General features: G+C 47.8%; 1 protein-coding gene across 3 annotated transcripts in view; it reads right to left on the reverse strand.

Moving 5' to 3' along the window:
• FLT1 (fms related tyrosine kinase 1) overlaps positions 1-23,451 on the reverse strand; it is a 176,398-nt gene that overhangs the window by 45,990 nt on the left and 106,957 nt on the right. For all 3 annotated transcript variants that reach the window (XM_021065525.1, XM_021065524.1, XM_001925740.7), the window contains exon 15: positions 6,104-6,235. In XM_021065525.1, the coding sequence (XP_020921184.1) occupies positions 6,104-6,235 (132 nt within the window). The remainder of the gene's footprint in view (positions 1-6,103; positions 6,236-23,451) is intronic.

Raw genomic sequence — 23,451 nt, forward strand, 5'->3', positions numbered from 1 at the left:
TTTTGAATCCATCAATCATCCTCAAAAGAATCTTAAAAATGGTAGCTATTCTTCAAGTTGTTTTCTCCTGTATAATTAAAAATGCTAAGGAGTTCCCGGTGGCCTAGTGGTTAAGGATTTGGTGTTGTCACTGCTGTGACTCGGGTTCAACCCCTGGCCCAGGAGCTTCTGTATGCTGCCAGTGTAGGAAAAAAAAAAATGCTATTGAAATGGTATGTCCATAGCAAAGCCTAAATCTGTATTTATTACGTATATTGTAGTTATTACTTAAAATGAACTGTTCTTTATCATCATTATTATAAGCTCTAGGATGAAAATGTTCCCTGCAAGCATTGTAACAGTTCTGTTGAGCTACAGAGTACCCTGTTAATTTCAGAAATTCTTGTAGCTTGTAACAGTTTCACTGTTGTCGCTTTTAATATTAGAACTTCGTCGCTTTTAATATTAGAACTTCCCTTTGAGTGGTCCACGTGTGCTCCTGGGCAGTCCAAACCAAACAAGACCTGTGATTATTTAAAGAAGCTACTTTGACTCTCCAGTCCCCTCATCCTTTTCAGATACAAAAATAACACATTGTTTTATCTATGAGTATAAGAATCCTTTTTCAAAGGAAATAAAAAGAGCAGACAGTTTCCTTCCTGGCTAATTCATGAACCTCTTTCAATTGGTTAAACATAGCCACAGACACAACTTATTTGCCTGCTTTCATTTCCTAAGCTCAACCTCACCAGATAGATCCGTTGAAGGGCTATACTGCATATATTAGGAAATCAAGCCCGAAGCTTGATTCACCTAGTTCACAGCCATCGGAGTGAGAAGAATGATTGAGACTCCAGAAGCAAGAATCCCATGTCAGGGATGAAGTCACTAGGCAGGTATTGCATTCAGCTGATCTGAACAACATCCAAGGACCAAATTTTTATTCAGTGAGCCCAGAGCACTTCTGAAGCTCAAGATCCTGCATCTGATTTGTGAGATCCACATAATACCAACTTTCAAAAATTCCTCTTACTCAAAATTATATCCTTAAAAGGAGCTCAAACCTGCCTTCTTGAAACTGCACCATCACCTCCCTTCCTTGATTCCTGTTACATTTTCTGGTCTGTCGAAGAATGAGGCCAGTGTCCCTTCTGTCTGAAAGCTCCTTAAATATTTGAAGGAAATATGTCACTCTCAAGGTGACTCCTTTTTAGACTAGACACCCTCACTTCCTGGCTCTGCTCTGTCACTACCGGATAAGGCACCGAACTCATGTGTTTATGCGTCTCTTAGAAGTGGGTACACATATTTCAAGTGTGGTTTGATGGTGGCTGATCAGATCATTTATCAGCTAACCACACTCTTTCAGCCGAGAGGCTGGATACAGTCATCGCTCTGACAGAAAAAAAAATTTACAAAGAGAGGAAAGAAGAAGGCAGAAAACCTATAAAGCAGACCCAACTCAAAAAGCATGGTTATTGGCGGCAGTAAGGGGTACAAAGAAGGAGCCACGTGTATAGTGCCTGCAGCTGCCTTGCAAATGATACCACTCCTCCAAGTGATGAAGACGAATACCCGCAAGTACAAAGAGGTCATGAACCAAAAGTACCAGTTCCTCAGAAAAGTCAATGGACGAGCCAAGAGGAAGTGTTTACAATTATTTAGACTTTGTTATTGCCGAGGGAGCTATCGAGTAGGAGGTCCAAAGCTGCCCCATAACCCACTGTCGTCGTCTTTTTTTTTTTTGGCTGTGCTCATGTCACACAGAAGTCCCCAGGCCAGGGATCGAAAACTTGTGCCATAGCAGCAACCTGAGCTGCTGCAGTGCCAGTGCCAGATCCTTAGCCCTCTGTGCCACAAGGGAACTCCTCACTGCCTTCTTTCCTGCCTCATTCACTCTGCAACGCCCTGCAAGACCTCCTCCAGAAGTCAAGTCACTATCCATATCATTTCTTGCCTCTATGAAGTTCTTTAATCCTTACTAGCGGCAGTGTGTAGTCTATTTTATACAAACTAGTGTTTTTTTTTGTTTTTGTTTTTTTATTTGTTTTTTTTTTTTATTTTACCCGTAGAAGGAGCTCAAAATGTTTATGGATCAGATTCTAATTGTTTTATGTTTCCCTTAATCTCCTTCCAACTAGGTTTTCAGAGCACATGGAGGTTAGGATTTTGACTTACATGCCCATAACCTGCATAGTCCAGGGCGGGTAAATGAGTTGCTGAGTTAACAACTAGTTTAATTTGGCTTCTCTCTATTGTCCTAAATAATAATAATATGTTGATGTATTTCTCTCTCTCTCTCTCTTTTTTTTTTTTTTTTTTTTTTTGGACTTTCAGTCCAACAAACATTCATCAAGTGCTCTGGGGTAGAAAAATGAATGCTACACCACGATGGGCATTGCATTAAAAGTCCATGGCAAGTTTGAGGGCACACGGGAAAACGAGGGTGAGACAGGAGGTCATGTGTAGAGAAAGTGACATGAGAGCAAAACTGAATTTTAAAAGATGAGTAGGATCAAATATATCAAATAGGTAAACAGCAAGAGCACAGGGAACTAGTCTCTGTATCTTGTAATAATGTATCATAGAAAAGAATCTGAAAACAAATGTATATAAAAACAGTATCGCTTTCGTGTACAATGTTGTAAATTAACTATGCTTCAATTTAAAGGGATAAAATAAAATTAAAGAAAAAAAGATGAGTAGGCTTGTCCAGGGGAGAGCAAGTTGGGAAGGAGGGTTGTTCAGCCACAAGGAAAATGATGGTCAGGGCAGAAGATGGGGTTGTGGGGACAGGGCATGGCGTGGACAGGGAGTTACAAGTAGTTTAGTCCAGCCGGGGGGCTGGGGTGTGGGGAGGGACAAGGCTGGTGGCTCATGTGGAGGACACTGTGCTTGGATAAGGAACCACTGCAAGATTTGGAGCACTGGGTCAAAGATGAGTCATTCCCAAGATGACTCTAGACTTTGGGGTGGATTAGAGGAGGCGAGAGGAGGAGCAGGTGGGCTGTCAGCGAGGCTAAAGGATGATGTCAGGAGATGACGGGGTCAGCACACCTGCAACGGCTGCTGCTATGGGAAGTTCCAGGGAAAATTCTCTCTCCTTTCCTTTTTTTTTTTTTCCAGCCACACCTGTGGGATATGGAGGTTCCCAGGCTAGGGGTCAAATCAGAGCTGCACCTGCCAGCCTACACCACAGCCACAGCAACACTGGATCCAAGTAGCATCTGTGACCTACCCCACAGCTCACGGCAACGCCAGATCCTTAACCCACTGAGCGAGGCCAGGGATGGATCCCGCGTCCTCACGGAGACTGTCAGGTCCTTAACCCACTGAACCACAGTGGGAACGTCTCGCTCCCCTTTCCTCGAGAGCAAACGCTCCAGGCTGTTAGAAACTCGGGAAATGATCAGTGACAGCAGGGTTCGTAATGTTGGCTGACTTTGGGGACAAGCATAGCATTTCGGGAGGAGGAATCCATGGAGGCGTCTAGAAGCGGGAGAGAGAACCCCAAACCACAGGGGGACTGGAAGGGTCTAGAAGCGCAGTTTATGCCAAGACCTCGCAGACCAGATCCTGGGGTGCTTCAGGAGGAAGGGTGGGAACTCGGCAGACTGAAGACATGGACTCGAGTCTGCCTCACCACGTGTTCCTGGGCAGAATGTGGGTCGGTAATTTCACCTCTCTGAGTCTCCATCTCCCCATCTGGAGACTGAAGACACGACTCCTTACCCTTCCGGATTCTCATGAGGTTGCGGGGAGTCCGTGTAAGCGTCTAGCCCAGAGCCCATACATAAAGGTGAATAAATACGGTCTCCTGCGAAGCGCTGGGCGTGGGGTGGGTTGCAGAGAACGGAGACTTGCCAAAGCGCGGGCGGACCCAGTTCCTGCTCCCAAAGAATTCACTAGGAAAGAGAAGCCTATCATTGCCTACATAATAATGAAAAGAAGAGGAGTTCCCTGGTGATGTAGCAGGTTAAAGATCTAGTGTTGTCACTGCAGTGGCTTGGGTCGCTGCTGTGGCGCAGGTTTGATCCCTGGCCTGGGAACTTCCCTATGCCCACAGGCTCTGCCAGGAAAGAAAAAAGAAGAAGAAAGTAAGTATGGACTAAAGAGCCAAGAAAGATGGTGTGGAGAGCAGAGAAGAGGATGCGCCTCTGACTTAGCTCCCACCCTGAAGTTCCCTGCAGCATCAAAAGCATCTATAGAGAGTGAGGAGGATTCGGCTGAAACAGGGACGGGGCCTGGACCCAAGGCTGCGTGGACATCGTGAGCCAAAGCCGCCCTTAGCGTTCTGGGGTGAGTGGGGCTGACCGATGGCCAAAGTATGGGCCCCCCTCCAGCCTGGGAGGCCCCACAGTGGCCCTGCTCTGGCCATGGACAGCAGCAGGCTAACAGCCGGGCTGCCAGAGAGGAGGCTTATGGCAAATAGAGGGGGGCGGTCGTGCCCAGTTGTCGGAAGAAACTCGCAGATGTCATAAAGCGGTGTGGCTTCTAGGGCACACAGATCAGCCTGGGGGAAAAGGGGAAGGGACAGGAGGGGGCCACCTGCACACTTGCACCAAAGTCTTGGCTTCAGGCAAGGGCTTCTCCCCAGCCATCAGGCGCCAGCCACTGCTGACCCGCATCCCCTGATAGAGAAGGTGGCTCAGCTGGAGGGCGTCGAGGCAGATGGTCCCAGGTTCTCCCAGGTCTGCTGGAAGCTGGCAATGGGATTTAGGTCTGTCATCCCACCCTCTCCGGGGTTTCACGGTGACCGTCACACAGGATGACGTGGGGGCTGAGCATCAGGGAGGCCTCCTGCTCTCTGCCCGCCCCCCTCCCTGTCTCGGATCCCCGGCCCCCCTCGCCTGACGCTGCTACTCCCCGAGGGCCTGGTCTGGAGTCCCTGTTAGCAGGTAAAGGAACGATCCTTTGAGGAAGGAGGTGTTAGAGATGCACACTTAATAAACCGTTTTCTCCACTTGGAAGCAGAAGAGTCAAAAGAATACTTTAAAACAAGGGTTATTTGGGGGACAGGACCATTCCTGAAAGGATGTGGCAAATGCGACCCTCGAATTTTCCTGAAAGTAGAAATTTGTGGTAGTTTCAGGTTTTTCAAGAGACCCTCTAAAATAATTTCCTTGCAAAACAGTGGGAATGGTCTGTTTTCAGGGACTCTGAGTGGAGTTCCCTGGTAGACTAGCAATTAGGAATCTGGCATTGCCACTGCTGTGGTGGGTTCGATCCCTGGTCCGGGAATTTCCGCATGCAGCCGGCATGGCCCAAAAATAAACAAACAAACAAAAGTGATGTGGGGAAAAAAAGCGTGAAGGGATCTGAATTCTCACAGGCACTGTCTCTAGGCAGCGTAGTTCCCAGGGCAGAGCAACTGCCTTCTCCCGTGGTTCCTCCTTGGGAAATTCCTACGGCTTCTGAGGTCTACTGGGGAGCATTTGCAAAGAGGCCCCTGTCTTTTTTCCCTATAAAACCGCAGCGTGTGGAGCTGTTTATATCCACGAGGTGCCAATTTGAAGACTTTATGGTGCGGTAAATGTTATGTTTGGGGATGTTTCTTGGCCCCGGAGAGCTGCAGTTGAGGTCTCATCTACTTTCTAAATGGAAGCCACATGGCCAGGGCCCAGGGCCGGATTAGGCCTCTGGATTCTGCTGTTCAGCAAACTGTCTGAGGAAGCACTTGGAATGTTTTTCTGAAATGTGGTCTGTTGATGATGCGCGGCTTTTCGCTGATAATATTTTGTGGTCTCCTTCGTGTTAAAAGCCGGCTTCTGAAAACACTGGGGAAAAGACTGGCAAAGGAAAAAGAATGCAGACTCTCCAGGCTGTGGGTGTTGCTAGGAATTCTTTCTCACAGGTGTGGCCGCCCTGGGCCCTCTCCCTCTGGGGGTCCATGTCACCGCGCGGGCGGCAGCTGGCCCTCCTCCGTCCCGGGAACTCCTCCTCTGCGGACACTGTGTTCCAAAGCCGGCCAGACAGTGTCCTCACCTTGGGCCCAGCCGGGAGGGAGCGGGAGGGGAGAGGGAGGCCAGAGAAGCCAGCAGCCGGGGGACCGCGCGGCGGGAAGTTAAACAAACAGGGAAATAGGTGTCTGAGCGGTTTCTCGTGCTCTCGAGCCGCTGTTTACCTTGCACGGTGAGGTATGCCGAGCTCTCCGCGGACCCCTTCTGGTTGGTGGCTCTGCAGTGATAGACGCCTTCATCCTCTTCCGTGACTCTTTCAATAAACAGCGTGCTGCTTCCTGGCCCTAAAATAATGCCTGGGGCGCGAGAGATGTTTAGATTAGTGAGCCTGGATGACAAACAAAAACAGCCGCTTCTGTAACACCAGCCTCTTCCTATCATTATGCCTGCAGACAAGGACATCCGAGCCCTGTCTCACCTGGGCCAGGGCTTTGCAAAGGCACCTTCCACACCGAGGCGGAGCTCTGAGCCCCAGCCGCTGGCCGTGCGCAAGGGCAGCGATGCAGAGAGCAGCCGTCTAGTAACAGTAACCAGCACTTGCCCAGAGCCTGTCGTGTGCCGGGTGCTGTGACACAGGATGTGGCCCCTGTCCTGACACCCTGTAAGGTGTTTTGTTTCCATCTTACACACGGGGACACTGAGACTCGGTGGGGTTAAGGAACTCCCCTGAGAGCGTGCAGTTGGACGGAAAGCACGCTGGTGGCACAGGGTCAGAGCAGTGCTGTCTTGCTGGTCACAGTGCTAAGGAGCTTGGGCTGTGGTTTTTTCACTTTTGGCTGCACCTGTGGCATATGGAAGTTCCCAGGCCAGGGACCCACGCCACAGCTGCAGCAACACCAGATCCTTAACCCATGGCACTGGGCTGGGGATTGAACCCATGCCCCAGCCATGACCTGAGCTGCTGTAGCGCCAATGCTGGATCCTTAACCCGCCATGCCCCAAGGGAACTCCTCCTTCACCTAAGTTTCTTAAGTGTCTGTCTTAAGATGAAAATGAAAGCAGCTCCTACTCAATCAAGGGGAAAGTGAATAGCAAGTGCCCAGCACATAATAGGTGCTCAGCAAATACAGGTTTAAGAATTGCCATGGAGCCAGCATGAGGGCACCTGGCTTCAATGCCAAGCTCCCCCAGTGCGTGACTCAGTAAGGGTTTGGTTTCAAGGCTGGTGGTTCGAAGAGCTGGGGGAGTGGCGGCACCTCTCCCGTGCGGAGCAGGCTTGAGGGAGAAAAGTCACACGTTCTGTTCTGTTCGGCAAGGGGCCCGAGATGCATCCCAGAGGAGATCTGGCCGGGGGCTCAGAGAGGAGGTCAGGATTAGAGCCGGCTAAACGGCACCCACAGCTGGGAGGCACGTCGAGCCGCAGGACAGAAACAAAGCTCACGGGCAGTGAGTCGGGAGAGTGGCGACAGCAGGTCTGAAGGCCAAGCCCTGCGCCCTTGGAGGAGGAGGAGGAAGCAGCAGAGACAGGGATGGGGTGGCCTGGGAGGTTGCAAGGAAACCAGGAGAGGGTGACTCGGAGATCCCAGGACAGAGCTCACAGTGGGAGGAAAGTGGTCAGCTACGTCCCGTGTAGCTGAGACACCGAGGACAAGGGATTTGACTGTGAGCCATTTCGGTGACGTCCAGGAGCAGACGCAGGGTCACTGTCACTCAGAGAGCAGGAGGTGATGGAGGAGAGGTGGTTAGGAGTTCCTTTCTGGGAGGAAGCTGCAGACCAACACAAGGTCAAGGATGCATTCTCTTCTGAAATGTGACATTTTACAGCATGTCTGTGTGCACCTAGGAAGACAGTGGCAGAGGGACAGAAAGACACTGAGCAGAAAGAAGAGAGAGGGAGCGGGTTGGGTGGGAGGGAGCGAGACAGAGCGAGCGAGCAAAAGGAGCCGTGTCAGAAGGAGATTCCTGACGAGGTGAGAGAGGACGGAATTCGGTGGCCACACCGGCCTGGGCCAGGAGGAGTGACAGCTAATCGTTTTAACAGGAAGGACGGCAGAGCGTAAAGGGATGGAGGACGGGACAATTCACTGGTACGTTTCCTCAATCAATAAGAGGCACTCATCTCTTGTAACTGAGGAAGAGGAAAGAATTCTGGAGGTTTGGAGGGAGACAAGAAGGTGCGAAATAGTGCACTTGGTCTCGAGAGAAAGAAAACCAATTTAGTAGTGAAATGCTCTAAGATTTCTCCTAATGATTATACAACTTTAAATGCTGACACCCCCCCCCCCCAGTATCGCAGCATAAGTACTGCCTCATGTGCTCACATGCTTTTATTGTTTTAATTTTTTTGCTTTTTATTTTAGGGCTGCACCCACAGCATATGAAAGTTCCCAGGCTAGGGGTAGAATCTGAGCTGTAGCCACTGGCCTACACCACAGCTACAGCAACGCCAGATCCAAGCTGCGTCTTCGACCTACACCACAGCTCAGGGCAATGCTGGATCCTTAACCCACTGAGCGAGGCCAGGCCTCAAACCTGCAACCTCATGGTTCCTAGTTGGATGCGTTTCTGCTGCGCCACGACGCGAACTCCCACATGCTTTTAATATAACCATTCATTACATGCTTGTACCCTATGGATGGTACTCGATTCTCTCATTGCTCCTGACTCTACATAACAGTGCAATTACATCTTCAGGCATAAAGATTTTTCTGCATTTCAGATTATGTCTTTAGGATAGATTTCCAGAAACAGATATTAGCTCACAAGGTCACAAGCTCTTGATACATACAATCAAACTGCCTTCTAAAAAGGTAATTTTTTTAAGGCCACGGCACATGGAAGTTCCCAGTCCAGAGACTGACCTATGCTGCTGCTACGGCAATACCGGGACCTTTAACCACTGGGCTGGGCCAGGGGGCCAACTCACACCCCTGCAGCGACCTGAGCCCCTGCAGTTGGATTCTTAACCCATTGTGCCACAGCGGGAACTCCTCAGCGAACCCTTTTTACCAGCAGAAGAGATGATGCTATCATTCTCCTGCTAGGAATAGCAGTAGCATCTAAAACAGTACAAACCACAAAAGCTGCTGGTTGGATGGATAAAAACTGTTGTTGTTTTAATGTGTACTCTGGGGGAACATTCTTGTCCTGGGTCTGCTAGCCATTTTTAGTTTCAGTGCACCCGCTGTGAGTGGTGGACTGGCAAAGGTAAGTTCAGATTAAGTAAGGGGAGCTTTGAAATCCTGGCTGAGGAGTCTCCACTCAGTGGAGAAGGAAAGAGAGGGTCGCAGAGATTTCTGAGGGCAATGACATAATGAAAGCTGGGTTGAAGGAAGTTTAGTCTAGCAGGAGAGCTGGCAGGATGGACTGGAATGAGGCAAACGTGGTATCTGGAAGTCCGGCTCCCCAGCTGCAATCCGGGCAGGGAACGAGGAGGCTCCAGGTCTGGGCGGTGGGAAAGGAAGTGGAGGGGAAGAAATGGAAACGGATACTTTGTGGAAACAACCTCCAAGAATTGGTGGTTTATTGGATCCTGGAATAGAGATGAGTTCAGATGGTTCCGGGAAACCATGAGAGCACGCCCCTGGAACTTCGGCTAAATCACTTAATCCCTTCGGGGTCCTTTCCCCATCTGGTAAAACACAAACCAAAACAAAAATCCCCCTGCCCCATCCTGATTTACCGATTTCATAGTTTGGCTTCAAAGGTCAACAGCAATAATTTCAGTGAAAGCTTGGAAGCTTTGAGAAATGAGAGACAGCTCAGACACGGTGAGAGCTGATGGTAAAAGCCTGGCTGGGTAGTGGGGGGGGCAGCGACCATTTAGAAGAGCGGCTCCCGCATCCCCCCACCCAGACCTGAACCTCAGTCAAGTTTCTATCGCTCGGATCCCCCATTAAGGCGAATGGCGTGATCAGGGACAGTCAGAGGACGGGGACTTCAGCCAAGGAGCCAGATGTGTGACTGTGGAGGTGAGGGGACCGAGCCAAGGATGCAGATGAGCTGACATCACCTGGCACGGTTTATCGTCCCTTCACATGTTGGCGGCGGGGGCGATGGGGTGAGAGGGATCCGAGATCAACAGGCACAGCCCTTCTTTCTGACCTGGCCGCACTCTGCGCTTCAGCAAAGGCACAGACCTGGATGCACTCACCTCCCGCTGAAGCCTCAGCCCGTCTTTCTCATGCTCTACTCTTCCTTTTTATCCTTCCCCCCAAAACAGCCCAGTTGCTACCCTTGCGGTTTCCCCCATTTCTCACATCTTCTGCCCACACGTCCCATGGTTGGCTGTCCTAGTTTCTTTCATACCTGTAGCTACGCCCTTTATAAGAGCCGTTCCCTATGATACAAGCTCTGTTCTAATGTGGAGCCCACCTTTTCAAGAGGGCTTTTGTCTTAATTTAACTTTTTTCATTGTGAATAATTTCAGAGATTTACAAACTGCAGAAAAAACGGAGGTCCCGTCGTGGTGCAGCAGAAACGAATCTGACTAGGAACCATGAGGTTGCGGGTTCAGTCCCTGGCCTCACTCAGTGGGTTAAGGATCTGGAGTGGCCGTGAGCTGTGGTGTAGGTCGCAGATGCAGCTTGGATCCCACGTGGCTGTGGCTGTGGCTGTGGTGTAGGCCAACAGCTAGATTTCTTATTCGACCCCTAGCCTGGAAACCTCCATATGCCACGGGTACGGCCCTAAAAAGACCACACAAAAAATAAAATAAAATAAAACCTTCAGAAAAGATATACCCTATGTACTCACCACTGAGATAACCAGATGTCAACATTTTGCCATATTTGCTTTAGAGGCCCCCTCTCTTATTTAAATAAAATGTCTACCCCTCTCCTTCTCCCTCTCTGCAGAGGCACCACTATCCTAGAGGTAGCGCCTCTCATTCTTATGCATGTTTTTGCGCTTTGTCTCCATAGATGTGTAACTGTCTAGGATGTATAATGTTGTCTTGTGGAATTGAATCATGTGGTACATACTCTTTTCAACTCTTTTTCTCTTCAACAGTGTTTTAATTTATCCTTACTGATACATGTAGTTGGAGTTCATTTTGACTGGTGTATAACACTCCATTTATTAAAAAGCCACAGATTAAAAAATTTTACTTCTCTACTATAGTTAGGTAGTTTTCACTTTTTTGATACTATAAAGGCTACAGTGCACACTGTTATGCAGCATTTTCTTGTACTGGGTTAAAGGATATACCCGTTTTCAGTACTGCCAAGTATTACAAAATTGTCCTCCAGTATATACCAATTTACACTTTAACCAGCAGTGAGTAAGAGCTCCCCTTCCCTGTATACTTAGCAATACATGGTGTTATCAGGTGTTTTAATTGATGGCAGAATTTTGCGTGTGAAATGACATCTCGATGTGGTTTTAATCTGTTTCCCAGACTACTAGTTAAGTGGAATCTCTTTTTCCATTTTTGTTGGCCATTCAGACTTCTTTTCCTCTGAATTTCCTGTTCCTGCCCTTTGTGCATTTTCCCATTAGCCTGTTTGTGTTTTTCTCAATGATTTTAGAGTTCCTGATGTGTTTTGGATACTGATCCCTTGGTGGTTAAATGAGTTGCAAGCCTTGCCCCATTCTATGAACAGTCTTTTAAACTTTGTTTATGGTGAATTTTTAGTGCAAAAGCTTTAGAATCCTAATGCAGTCAAATTTATCAATAGTTCCATTGTCTGTTGTACTTTTTGTTACCTGTTAAAGATTATTTCCTATTCTGATATCATAAAGCATTCCCCTTCTATACTTTCTTCCAAAAAAAAAAAAAATCAGTTTAAAGAGTTTTGCCTTTTCTCATTTATGTCTTAAAAACACTGGATTTCTTTTGGAGAAGGGTCTGTGTACTGGGTGAGATAAGAATCTAATTTTTATGTAAAAGTAGCCAGTTATTCCATCATCATGTATGGAATGAGCTCTTCTTTCTCCACTGAACCGTGGTGTGAGCTCTGTCAGATACTAAGTTTCCATGTATTTGAGGACCTGTTTTTAGGCCGTTGGTTCACAATGACCAATTTATGTGCCCCACACAGGTTAATCTGTGATTAACTGATGTTCCATACTACGTCTTGGCATTTGGTATGAGATGACCTCTTCTTTTTCAAAATGGTCTTGTCCCTTTATACTTCAGTATGGATGTCGGATTTAGCTCATAAATTCTGTAATGTGCACTGTTGGCATGTGGATGGGAATGCCACTGAATTTGAATGATGATTTGGGGAAACTGTCCTATTTATGTTTACGTTCAAACAAATGAAATGGTCAATGTTTTGACTTATAAAAATGGCTGTAAAATGGTTCAACTTAAATGAGTGTTCCTATCTAAGAATACTAAGTCTCTTTGCATTATTTAGGTCTTCCTCTAGATCATTTGATAGTTTTATGATTTGCTTTCCATATGCTGCTTTTCAATTATAGTTATTCCTAGATAAAAGTTTTATTGCTATGCAAAATGATACTGTGTTCTTTGCAGAGTCACTTTAGCTGAATTTTCTCTTTCCCCTTGGGGTGTTGGTCATTAGAACTAGCAAGTAGAACTTAAACGTGATGCTCTACTTTGTGTTGCTAAGATAATTTAATTGTAGGCCTGCTTGCTTCTAGAGGGATCGCCTAAATAATTTCCAGCCCCCAAAAACATAATTCCGGAGGAAACTTGTAATTTATCACGATCCAAACTCTTCTTCACTCCTCAAAGTCCGATGCAAAAGACATTTCCTCCGTGAAACCTCCCTTGATCAACTCATTTAGCGGTGCTAATTGGTACATGATGGAATTTTATGCCATTCTATGTTGTGTACTTATGAATTGACTCTGAACCTATTACGTGTTAAGTTTTTCAAAGGTCAGGAGTACATTTTACCCATTTGCATTTTCTATAGAATATAACAAAATGTCTGGTTCACGGTAGGGTGTTCATACGTGTTAACATTGAATGAAATAAGTAATTTTTGTTATTGTTATGATGGTCTTGGCTCTCCAACTAAATGATAACTATTTTGAAGTGGGCCTATGATAGAATTTCAGTACTTGGTCGCTGTGATGATGATGGTGATATAAACAGTTCTCAGGACATAGTAAATAATCATGTCTTTAGATTGGCAGCTCTTAAAGGAATTAATTAGCTACGAGTTGTACGTGAAAGGAGGACCCAGAAGGGCCAGAATAGAGATTCAGGATGGGTAAAGGCAACCCGAGAAACCCCAAGACAGGAGCTCTGATTGACTTCCCATGCGGGAGCGCAAAGGAGCTATTTTATACCCAGTCAAACTTGGGAGGTTTGGCAAACTACGTCTGGGGAAGAGAGACCCAGGTTTACTAAGCTTCACAGACTGACATAACGCAGCAGTGAAGGAGGACGGGCTCATTCAATAGCACTAACAAGACGCATGGTTCCCGTGTTTTCAAACCCCATCATTTGGCTTCTTCCTTCTTTTTTGAGAATTTTATTCTAAGATCAAGCCTGGTGGCCAAGCCTTTACAGATGTAAGGAAAAACAAAGACAAAACAAAACAAAACACAACACTGGTACAGTGTGGAATAATCTGAGACACAGTGAAAAGCAGCCTTATAAGAATATGTTCAGTTGGAACAGAGTCATGACATGTTTAAAACATATGGTCCAAAGGGAGTCTGAACAGGCAGTGGGATCCGGGTGCAGCCTTGAAACAGAGAAAGAAGAGAGGCTCTTAAAAAGGAGTAAGACTGAGGACAGCGGTGAGAAGGGCTGAGTACCGTCCCTCTCCCGGCCCCCACTGGCTACGGGGAAAGCTGCACATCAGCAGAGCTTCCGCCTTTGGGATGATGCCTCCTGCTTCAGTGGTTCCCCTCACAAAAGTGGGTTCTGATAACAGAATCGCTTTTACAAGCTCTTATAAAATTGTAAACCAGTTGAATTGAAGGGGTTATGGCTGAAGCGAGTACCTTGAAACTGTGCCCAAGGCACACGTTATTTCTAAACATTTAAAACTGAAAATCCTTTTTTTTTTTTTTTTCCCTTTCACTGTGAACTCTGCTCTTTTCCTCATGAAGCATTTCAGGAGAGTTCAGGCCCAGAAATGTGTGTCAGGTGGTGCTAATCCACGGTTAGGAGGCAGAAAACCCTCGTTACTCCCTTTGAATATCTATAAACTATAAACATACACGCCACACGTGTGCACGCGCACACGCAATTCACACACATGCACTCACCCCTGCCCCGATAAAATCTTGCGGTGTGTTCAGATTTGCCAGAGCCCCTTCCATAAGGTTGGAGGGATTTATACTGCAGGATACAGCCATTTACCTAGAGTGGCCTTTCTCTGTAGAGTTTCTGTGACCATTTTAAGGCAGGAAATGATATTGCATAGCCTCAGAGGTTAAAGTCAAGACGGTATTTTTCCATCAGGAGGAAAATAGTGAAATAAATTACGGGAATACATGCCTATTATAGTGTGTGGCTGCTAAAAGAATGAGGTGGACCCGATGCACAGACAAAGAGAGACCTGCAAGATGTACTGTGACGAAAGCCACGTCAGAAAATAAAGCACAGAGTATGATCTCAATGCAAATTTGTCTTAGCGATGCTGGCTTTCCCATAGAGCCTGACTGGGTTCCAGTCTCCTGCTGTGTTTACCCCAGCAATTATTCCGCTCCGATCGTCTGCTCTGTGCTTAGCGTTTCGTTTGTTGCATTCATCACTGTGCTTTCCTATTAGAATGTACATTCAAGGTCCCTGTTTTGTTTCCAGCACTGAGTCCATCCCTGGCCGGGCGCTGGCCCTTGTGTGTGTGTGTGTGTGTGTGCGCTGGGGTGAGGAGGGCATGATCTATAGTATGTTTGCTGTGTCTGACTTTTCGGCGATAGCTGAATTTTGACCGCATTGAATGAGACTTTACTTCAGCTAACAGCTTACTGTTTAAGACACCTCAGGAGCAGATTATGCCCAAGTCAAGTTTATCACCTGAACACGGGGTGGAGGACGAATGAACTCTCTTGATTTAACTTGTTCCAGCAGTAATTTAGTCATGCAGATGATGGGCTGAGATTGTGGAATAGGTGATCTGAATGTAGCTGCATCTTTTGCTTACTTGGATGGGGCATAGTGGTGACCTCAGCTGCGCTGCCATGTGTCACTGTAGATCCTGGTTAAGCTGTTTCAAGTTTGTCCTTGGCGGGGTGTGGGTCTGGGGAGATTCCATGCAAATACTGAGGTGGTGAGATAGAAAAACCTCCTCTCATCATTTTGCCAAGAGGTAGAGGAGGAGACTTGTCCGGGTGGGTAAGACTTTCCTTTCTTTGGCCACCCCGGCTTCAGTGTAAGCAGGAAGTGGCGGGGTTTGGGGATGGAGACCCTTTTCCACGCCAGGAGTGCTCTTACTTTTGGAGTGAGATGCCTCCTGGGATCCGCCCTTCCCCTCCGCCACTTTCTCTCCTCTGTTTTTCTTCACCCCCCTTCTTTTTCTCTGCCTCTGGTCGTTGAGATAGCGACCGCTCTTCAGACGAAACGAGCTGCTGATCTGGCCGTGCACGAGTACAGTTCCACGTGTCACAGGAGGTCTCAGAAAGGATCAAAAGAGGAGGTTAATTCACAGTTGAAAGGGAAGAGCCTTAATGGGCATGAGGTTTCCATTTGTGGTGATGCAAAAGTTCTGAAACCAGACAGTGATGAAGGTTGTGCTACACTGCAGATAGACAGTGTCACTGACCTCTACTTTTGAAGGGGTGAAATGCTAAATTTTGTGTCCTCTCTGTTTTGCCACCATTTTTTCTTTCTTTCTTTCTTTTTTTTTTTTTTTTTTTAAGGGAGCGGTACTTGCAAGTTCTCCTTTCCTCCGTTCTCAATTTTTCACGTGGAAATTCGAGAGCACTTCTACATGGGCACCCAACCAAACTTCAACAAAAGCGGGCACGGTTATTTATAGGGATGAGTCAGTGCGGGCTGGTGTGTGATCCCTCAGCGGGGCCTCCCCGTGTTGACAGCGTTCAGGCGGCTTTTCTGGGCTGAAGGGGGTGAGGACATTAGGCTGGAAAACGCGTCCAGGAAGTTTTCTTTGGGCAAAGCTTTAGGCTACGACGGGATGCTCTGTGTGTTGTACACACGACACCTAAATACTGTGGAACTTGATGACCGGAAGAGATCTGAGGTGTCAGGACTGAGTCGCCGTAAATATCTAATGTTAATTTCCGTATGAACCAGGACTCTTCTCCTGGGTCGAGTTATTTTTCTGGATGTAAAGCCTACACCTAACTCGCTGCCCTACACGCGTCAGTCTCACCGAACCAGCCCGACGTTACCAAGTCATTGCCGAAAGTTTCCCCGTTTCCCCTCCAGGCTGGAGCTGTGCGCAGGGTCAGGGGGCTTCTCTTGTCTGCGGTTGGGCTTGTAGCTCTGAGCTCTGGAAACGCCAACCAGACCTGTCTTCCCGGCTGTTCCCCCAACTCCACTCCTTCCTCCTTCCCTCTCCCCTCCTCAGGGGAAGCAGACCCTTAGAGAAGAGCTGAGCCTTCGTTGGGCATCATGGGCAGATATCCTTTGTGTTAATAGCGCTGCCAGAGCTGCCGCTAAAGCTGAGAAGATTCTGGCTGGGGACGAGCCCTGCCGGGCTCTCTGCTCGTCAGGCTTGGGTCTGGGGCTGGAGCCCTGCTTGCCTCGAGGACAGACTGACAAGGAGGCAGCCCACCACCTGAGCAGACTGACGGGCTCAGGGGGTGGGGGGGGGGCGGCGACAGACAGACCATGCGCTGCCCCGTCACGTGTGCCTAGGAAGCTTCCACCTACTTCTTCTCCCTGAAATGTCTCTTAGGTCATTTTTGCACCATAAGGGTAGGTTTCAAGAGAAAGAAAAGGCAATTACTGCTCAAGTTTTCCAAAAGGCAAGTGGCATTTCTGAATTGTATTATTATTCTAGGGAATCAAGCAAAATTAGCCTGAATGTGTGACAGTCACTTTATCATCCTGAGCGTCAACACCCTCATGTGGAGTTCCCACTGTGGCGCAGCAAAAACGAATCCCACTAGGAACGTGAGGTTGCAGCTTCCATTCCTGGCCTTGCTCCGTGGGTTAAGGAGCCGGTGTTCCTGTGAGCGGTGGTGTAGGTCACAGACATGGCTCGGATCTGGCGTTGCTGTGACTCTGGCGTAGGCCGGCAGCTGTAGCTCTGATTAGACCCCTGACCTGGGAACCTTCATATGCCGAGGGTGCGGCCCTAAAAAAAGACAAAAAACCCCCAAAATACCCTCATGCATCTTTCTCCTCTGCTCTTCCTCAGGAGCTTTCCTAGATCTATGAAAACCACCTCGCAGCCCAGGTCTAATCCTGTCCCCCAGCTACCAGGACAGCAGGTTGCCTCGATCCGAATCTGCACTTACACAGGTGTTTGGTGTCAGTGGCACAGTGGTGACAGGAGATGCCCTTTTCAGATCATTAGAAACATTGGGAGTTCTCTGGTGGCTCAGCAGGTTAAGGCTTCAGTGTTGTCACTGCTGTGGTGTAGGTTCAGTCCCTGCCAGGGGAACTTCCACATGACATAGGTTCAGCCAAAAAAAAAAAAAAGTATATATATTATATATATGTATATATATATATAAGTTTAGTGATCAGGATCCCACCTATGAAGGAATATTGATCAGTGGGTTAGAGTGATTCTCTCCTGTTCCAGCCTCAGGCTCTTCAAGATGGAATTTTTCTTCCTAAATCCTTTGTGGTTCTTGAGTTGCTGTTGTGGCGCAGCAGAAACGAATGTGACTAGTATCCGTGAGGATGAGGGTTCGATCCCTGGCCTCACTCAGGGGGTTAAAGATCTGGCATTGCCGTGAGCGGTAGTGTAGGTCGTAGACACGGCTTGGATCGTGTATGGCTGTGATGTAGGTTGGCAGCTGCAGCTCGATTCAGCCCCTGGCCTGGGAACTTCCATAAGCTGTGGGTGAGGCCCTTAAAAAACAAACAAACAAAAAAACTCTTCGTGGTTCGAATCCTACTGCTTTAATCTTAAAATATTCTGAAAATGTTTTGCCTTCCTAGAAATTTCAATGGTGGCTTCTCAGGCTTTACTGAAAATATCTCAGGTCAGTATTGCCTTCTGTTTTCTGCGCTCTTAAATATTTTCAAAGAAGAGTTGTTTTTTTTAAAAGCAGTTTCATGGCTTTTTTCCAGGAGCCCCATTTCTCTGTACCCCATTTGGGAGGTGGTCCATGCTTCCATCAGTGTAGACCTGGACGGCCCCCTGGCACCTCTGCTTTGCAAGCTGATCCTGATTCCTTACAGGGTGGCTATGAGGTCAGTGAGACACAGCCCCACGTGCAGTGCTACTCAGCTCTGTCACTGCTTCAGACCTTCGTAGGACCTCACTGGAGAAGCTGGGCAGAGTGTGAGCTAGAAAGGGAATGGCCAGTCCCTGGGGCAGGGGGCTGGAGGGGTAACGGGGACGCGCAGGGAGGTCGGATGTGCTCCAAGGTGACGTCATAACCATTGTCCCAAGTGTGGGTGCAAAGGTCACGTGTTCGGCCTAAGAGAAAGAAGGTTTCTTAAAGGAGCCTTCCTGTCTGTATACCTGTACGAAGCGAACCAGACTCAAAGCAGCCACGTCAAACAGGATCTGCCTCCAACCAGAAGCTCTCGTGGTGCTTTTCTGGTACCGGTCCTTTCCTACTGCATTTTTCTTTCACGTCTGGACCTTTGTATGATACTCCTCTGGCCGGCCCATTCGCTTTTCACTTATCTCTTCAAAGGAGAAAGGGCTCCGATCCCTCCCTCTTTCAACCCCTTGCACCCTACCGTCCCTCCTCGTTGTTCCCAGGGGCTTCTGCACTTGGGTCTAAGTGGGAGGCTCTCCTACCTTTACGACATCTCACATTCCTTCTCTGATTTCCTCCTCTCTCTTCATTCTCTGTACTCTCCTAAAAGTGAATGCTTAGAATCTATGGCATGCTCAGCACTAAAGCAGGGAAATCTAAGCACGAGGATGCATTTTTTTTTTTTCAATTTCCTAACGTAGTAAAGATAATTTAACCCTCTGAGTCACATTTTCTACTTGTCCCATTTGTTAATTCCCTTGATTCCATTTTTAGACTCAGTAACTTAGGTACCCAGTTGAGACAATGATAGTAAGTTCAGACACCCATGGTTGCTGCTTTAAGGAGCTGTATTCACGTAAACACCTAACACTAATTCACTACTTTAGATATTCGCTTATTCACATTTTTGGTATTTTGTTCCCTGCTGTATGACCAGAGCCTAGCACAGCACCAGACACAAGAGTGTGCCTAGTGATGTTTGTTGAATGAGTAATAGACTGTAGGGCTGATATGGAATGAATTCTGGACCTGTTCAAACGTAAAAGCAACTGGATTGGGGTTCAAAAGAATTTTTAATTTTACATATGGCATGTCTGCTTTAAAAAATGCTTTAAATATTTTTAAAATGCTTTACATTCTTTAAAATAGATACGTGAAGAACATAAACCAGTCTTTAGGAAGCTTCATCTTTCAGGGTGGGAAATGAGAGACTAAATGCTTGTTAATGGCCATGAGGTCACTGAAAACTGGGTGTCTGTCTGCTCCCTTCTGAGCGATGGGAACTAGCGTTTAGCTCCACGTGCTGTGTTCAGAGCCTGGGCTCCGTGGTCGCGCCTCTGCTTTGAAGCTGGGTCTGTTACCCACTGACTCTAAGACCTGGAGCTAGTGATTCCTCCTGTGTTTCCGCTTCCTCGTTCTTGAGCCCGTCAAACAGCATCATCTCTTAGCAACCCTCAGGGCTGCCAGGAGTAAACACATGAATATTGTAAAGAGCTTAGAAGAGTACGGGCACCTTGCAATTGTGCGTAAAGTCAAAACAGAGCTGGAGAGGCGACTGATAACCGTCCCTGCCCAGAGGACAGCTGCGAAAAGGACACAGGACATGTGTCAAACTCCTGCGGGTTCCCGGGGACCAGGGAGTGCTCAGTGCATTTTTGTTGTTATTTTCTATAGAGGAGACCTAGCAGGACAGTATATCCCCAAAGGTTTGGCCAAGGCACACATCAAACATGAGAACGACAAGCGGGGTCCTCCGGGCCGAGACAGGGATGGCAGATAACCCCGGATGCCAGAGGGAGGAGGCGCTGCGCGGATGGGGTGTGAAAGCGGGATCCTGGGACCAGGGGCTGGGGGACAAGAGCAGCCAGGGGAGGCCGTCAGGGAGTTGTGGGGGGAGCTGGGGGGGCGTGCAGTTGTGACGGGTTGTGTGGCGGACAGGGAGGGAGGTAGCCTCCTGACCCCACGCCTGGGCTTTCAGAGACTTTCTAGGAAAGAAGTTCTACCCCCTAAGTTCTCTCAGCAGGCGTTTTACTGCCTCTTGTCTGGAGTGTGAATCTCCCACGTGGCCCCCTCCTCGTCTCTGTTTTCTTTGGAGTTGTCACGTAACAAAACCAGTGATAATGGGCCAGATCCTACCAGTGAGCCAAGGTCCCCAAAATACTCTCAGTGTCTAAGTTCCCTTTTTAGTGGCCACACTCATGGCATATGGAAGCTTCCTGGCCAGGGACTGAACCTGAGCCACTGCTGCGGCCCGAACCGCTGCAGTCAGCGTCTTACCCCACCGCCTCTCAAGTCTCCCGAGGACGCACAGGTTGTGGTCAGGTTTTTAAAGCTCAGTTGCGCTTTCCAAAGGCTTCATATCAAATGAACTAGTTTTCAGTCTTTTTCAGTTTTTTCCCTGATGTGTGTCCACAGCAGCTTTGGAACAGCCAGCGAGGCAAGGCTGATCACTTTGGTTACCTGCAGTCTTCACTTAGAGGTTTGTAAAAAGAAAGAGCCGTCAACGAATCGGTAGTTCCTACGTGCCTGGACCTGACGGTCATGGCCGTGGCGCATTGCGCCGCTGCGGGACTCTGCTGCCTCAGATGGGAAGATCTTACCTGGGAACCTTGACACACACCATAGGCCTACCAGAGAGCGACTACCTCCAGAAAATTAAAAAATTCTTTCCCCAAAGCTCTAGTAGTGTTGAAGAGTGAATAAGGGAAAGAGAGAGAGAGGGAGAGAGGAAACAGTTGAGTAAAGCCGATCTCAGAAAATGCTCCTAAAAGCATATTCGAATGTATTTCTGGAAAGTCTTATGTAAGGCTTTGAGTAGGACTCTTAAGATAGTCTTTCCTGGGCCCTCAGAAAATGCGAGAAACCTGCGGGGAAGGAGATCTTTGTTGGCTTTGGAGTTGTCTGATGTTTGAGCTGACTCGTTAACCCTCTGATACCTTCCAACAAACTGACAACTCACTGGTTAATTTCTATAGAAATGGGGTGCGTTGGGAAGGTGGCATTTACTAAGCCATGACTATGGGTCAGCTTAGTTATAGGAACGCATTTAAACCACACCCCATTCCTATGTGGTCAGTATTATCTCACTTTTATACATAAGGAAACAGGCTCCGAGAATAAGTGAGTCACCCCAGTTCTCTGGCCCATGGGGACGATGCTACGACTCAGACCCCCCAACACCTCATAATATTTTTCCTTTTGTAATCACTTCCTTGTCTCTCTTCTAATCTCAGAATTGTCATGAGCCTACAAATTGGCGCAACTCTAATTCCTTAGCTCCCATCCAAAGTACGAAAATGGAATTAAGTCAAACTGACTATTTTCCAAGAACCACCCAACACCTTATGATAACTTCTCATAAAATGAACTGTGATCAAGGAGATTTCGAGAATAGGCAACTTAAAACCATAGTTTATCTGATTTCTTCGGTACAGGACTTCTTCAGGTCTCTCATATACTCATGTGAACTCAGAATCTCTAAGGGGAGCATACTGCGGACACTGTTTCCCAAGCTATTTATTTACTGAATTTCCATTCACCCTTTTCCTTTGCTAGAATCCACCAAGGGATTCGTTGTCTATGAAGCTACGCGTCGTAATAGTGTGGCATCTTGGGCAAATCACTTTACCGCTTTGTGCCAAAGTCTTCTATGCTCCCAATGGAACTAAAGCTATTCCAAAGTCCCTTTAGCTTTAAAAATTCTCTTATAGCCTCTCCCACCCCGCAACGTCTAGGCATTTGTGCTACCGAGTGAACTTGCTAGAGTAAGATTTTCTGAAAACCAGTCATTCATTCATGAAACGTTTACCGATTGCCAAGCAGTGTGCCAGGTCTTGGGGACAAAAAGACAAGATGAAGGTGCAGCTGGTCCTCAGAACGAGGGCATGATAGGATGATAGATACAGAGGAAGAGGGCACACACGAACTCGTGGTTCAGTACAGCAGGAGAGCAGTAGAAACACACGTCAATGTGACAGACACACATGGTGCCGAGAAAATGACTCAGTAAGAGAGAACAGAAATACTCCTAGCTGATAAAGACTCATGGAGGACCCGCCTCCTCCTTGCAGGGGCTGAGGAAGGCTTTCTGGAGGGAAATCACCGCATCTGTATCTTACGGGATGGGTTGGCATTCGATGAAAGGAAGGTGCTCCGGGCAGAGGGGACCCAAGGATGGAAAAAGCAGAGAGGTTGATGCAGGCATAACATGTGCTGTGATCTCCAAGAGCCTGGCACTGGTAGAACATGACGTTCGAGGCGGGGGAGGGTGAGCATATAGCTGTAAGAAGTAAGCAAGGCCCGCGGTTGAGGTCCATCCTTGTCAGGTGCTTGAACTTGGTCCTGTGACACAGAGCCAAGGGACAAGTTGAATTGGGGACGTGCCCTTTGATGCCACTGTGTGGACAGTGGGTGCCGAGCAAGAAAGGAGAGGTAGGGACACCAGATAGGAGACTCCTGCAGGTATTCAGGGGAGGCAATGAGCAGCTGAACCCTGAGACTGGAGAAGGGAAGCGGAGAGAAGGAGGGACTCGAGAGACACTTCGTAAGCAGTCGGTGCCACCTGCCCAGGGCGATGGACTGGAGGAGAGGGTAAAGGCGAGGGAACCATATTCCGTCGGGGATGATGGAGTTCATGACGTCATGCAGGAGGAGACGAAGGATGTCACGGGGTCAGTTCTGGACCTGCGTAGTGTGAGGCCTGCGGATCTCTGAAAATGGGAGCTCTTCCACCAAGACCCTTTTCTGTGCATCGAACTCAGAGATTTCATTTTGAAGGCGGGATTCACATGAAAGGATTTTTTTTTTTGGTCTTTCTAGGGCTGTACCTGCGGCATATGCAGGTCCCTAGGCTAGGGGTCGAATGGGAGCTGTAGCTGCCGGCCTACACCACAGCCACACAGGATCCGGGCGGCACCTGTGACCTATACCACAGCTCATGGCAACACAGGATCCTTGACCCACTGAGTGAGGCCAAGGATCAAACGTGCCTCCTCATGGATACTGGTCAGATTCGTTTCCATGGAGCCACGGTGGGAACTGCCACACTGAAGGAAGACCCCAAAGTGCCAGTTACTCGACTGAGGTTCAGGGGCTGTTGCCAATGAATGGCATTTTTACTTTTAATATACGTGTCATTATTAATCAAAATTATAAAGTTCATTTTCACCTTATTGAACCACGGGAATTAGGAGGCACAGCAGAGGCAGTGTTTATCCTTACTGATTTAAGTCTAGTTGTTCTTAAAGACATCTTTTCATTGAAAGAACACATAGCCATTAGGTGAGATTTTTTT

This window comes from Sus scrofa, chromosome 11, assembly GCF_000003025.6.
Source record: "Sus scrofa isolate TJ Tabasco breed Duroc chromosome 11, Sscrofa11.1, whole genome shotgun sequence".
In the NCBI taxonomy this organism is placed as follows: Eukaryota; Metazoa; Chordata; class Mammalia; order Artiodactyla; family Suidae; genus Sus; species Sus scrofa.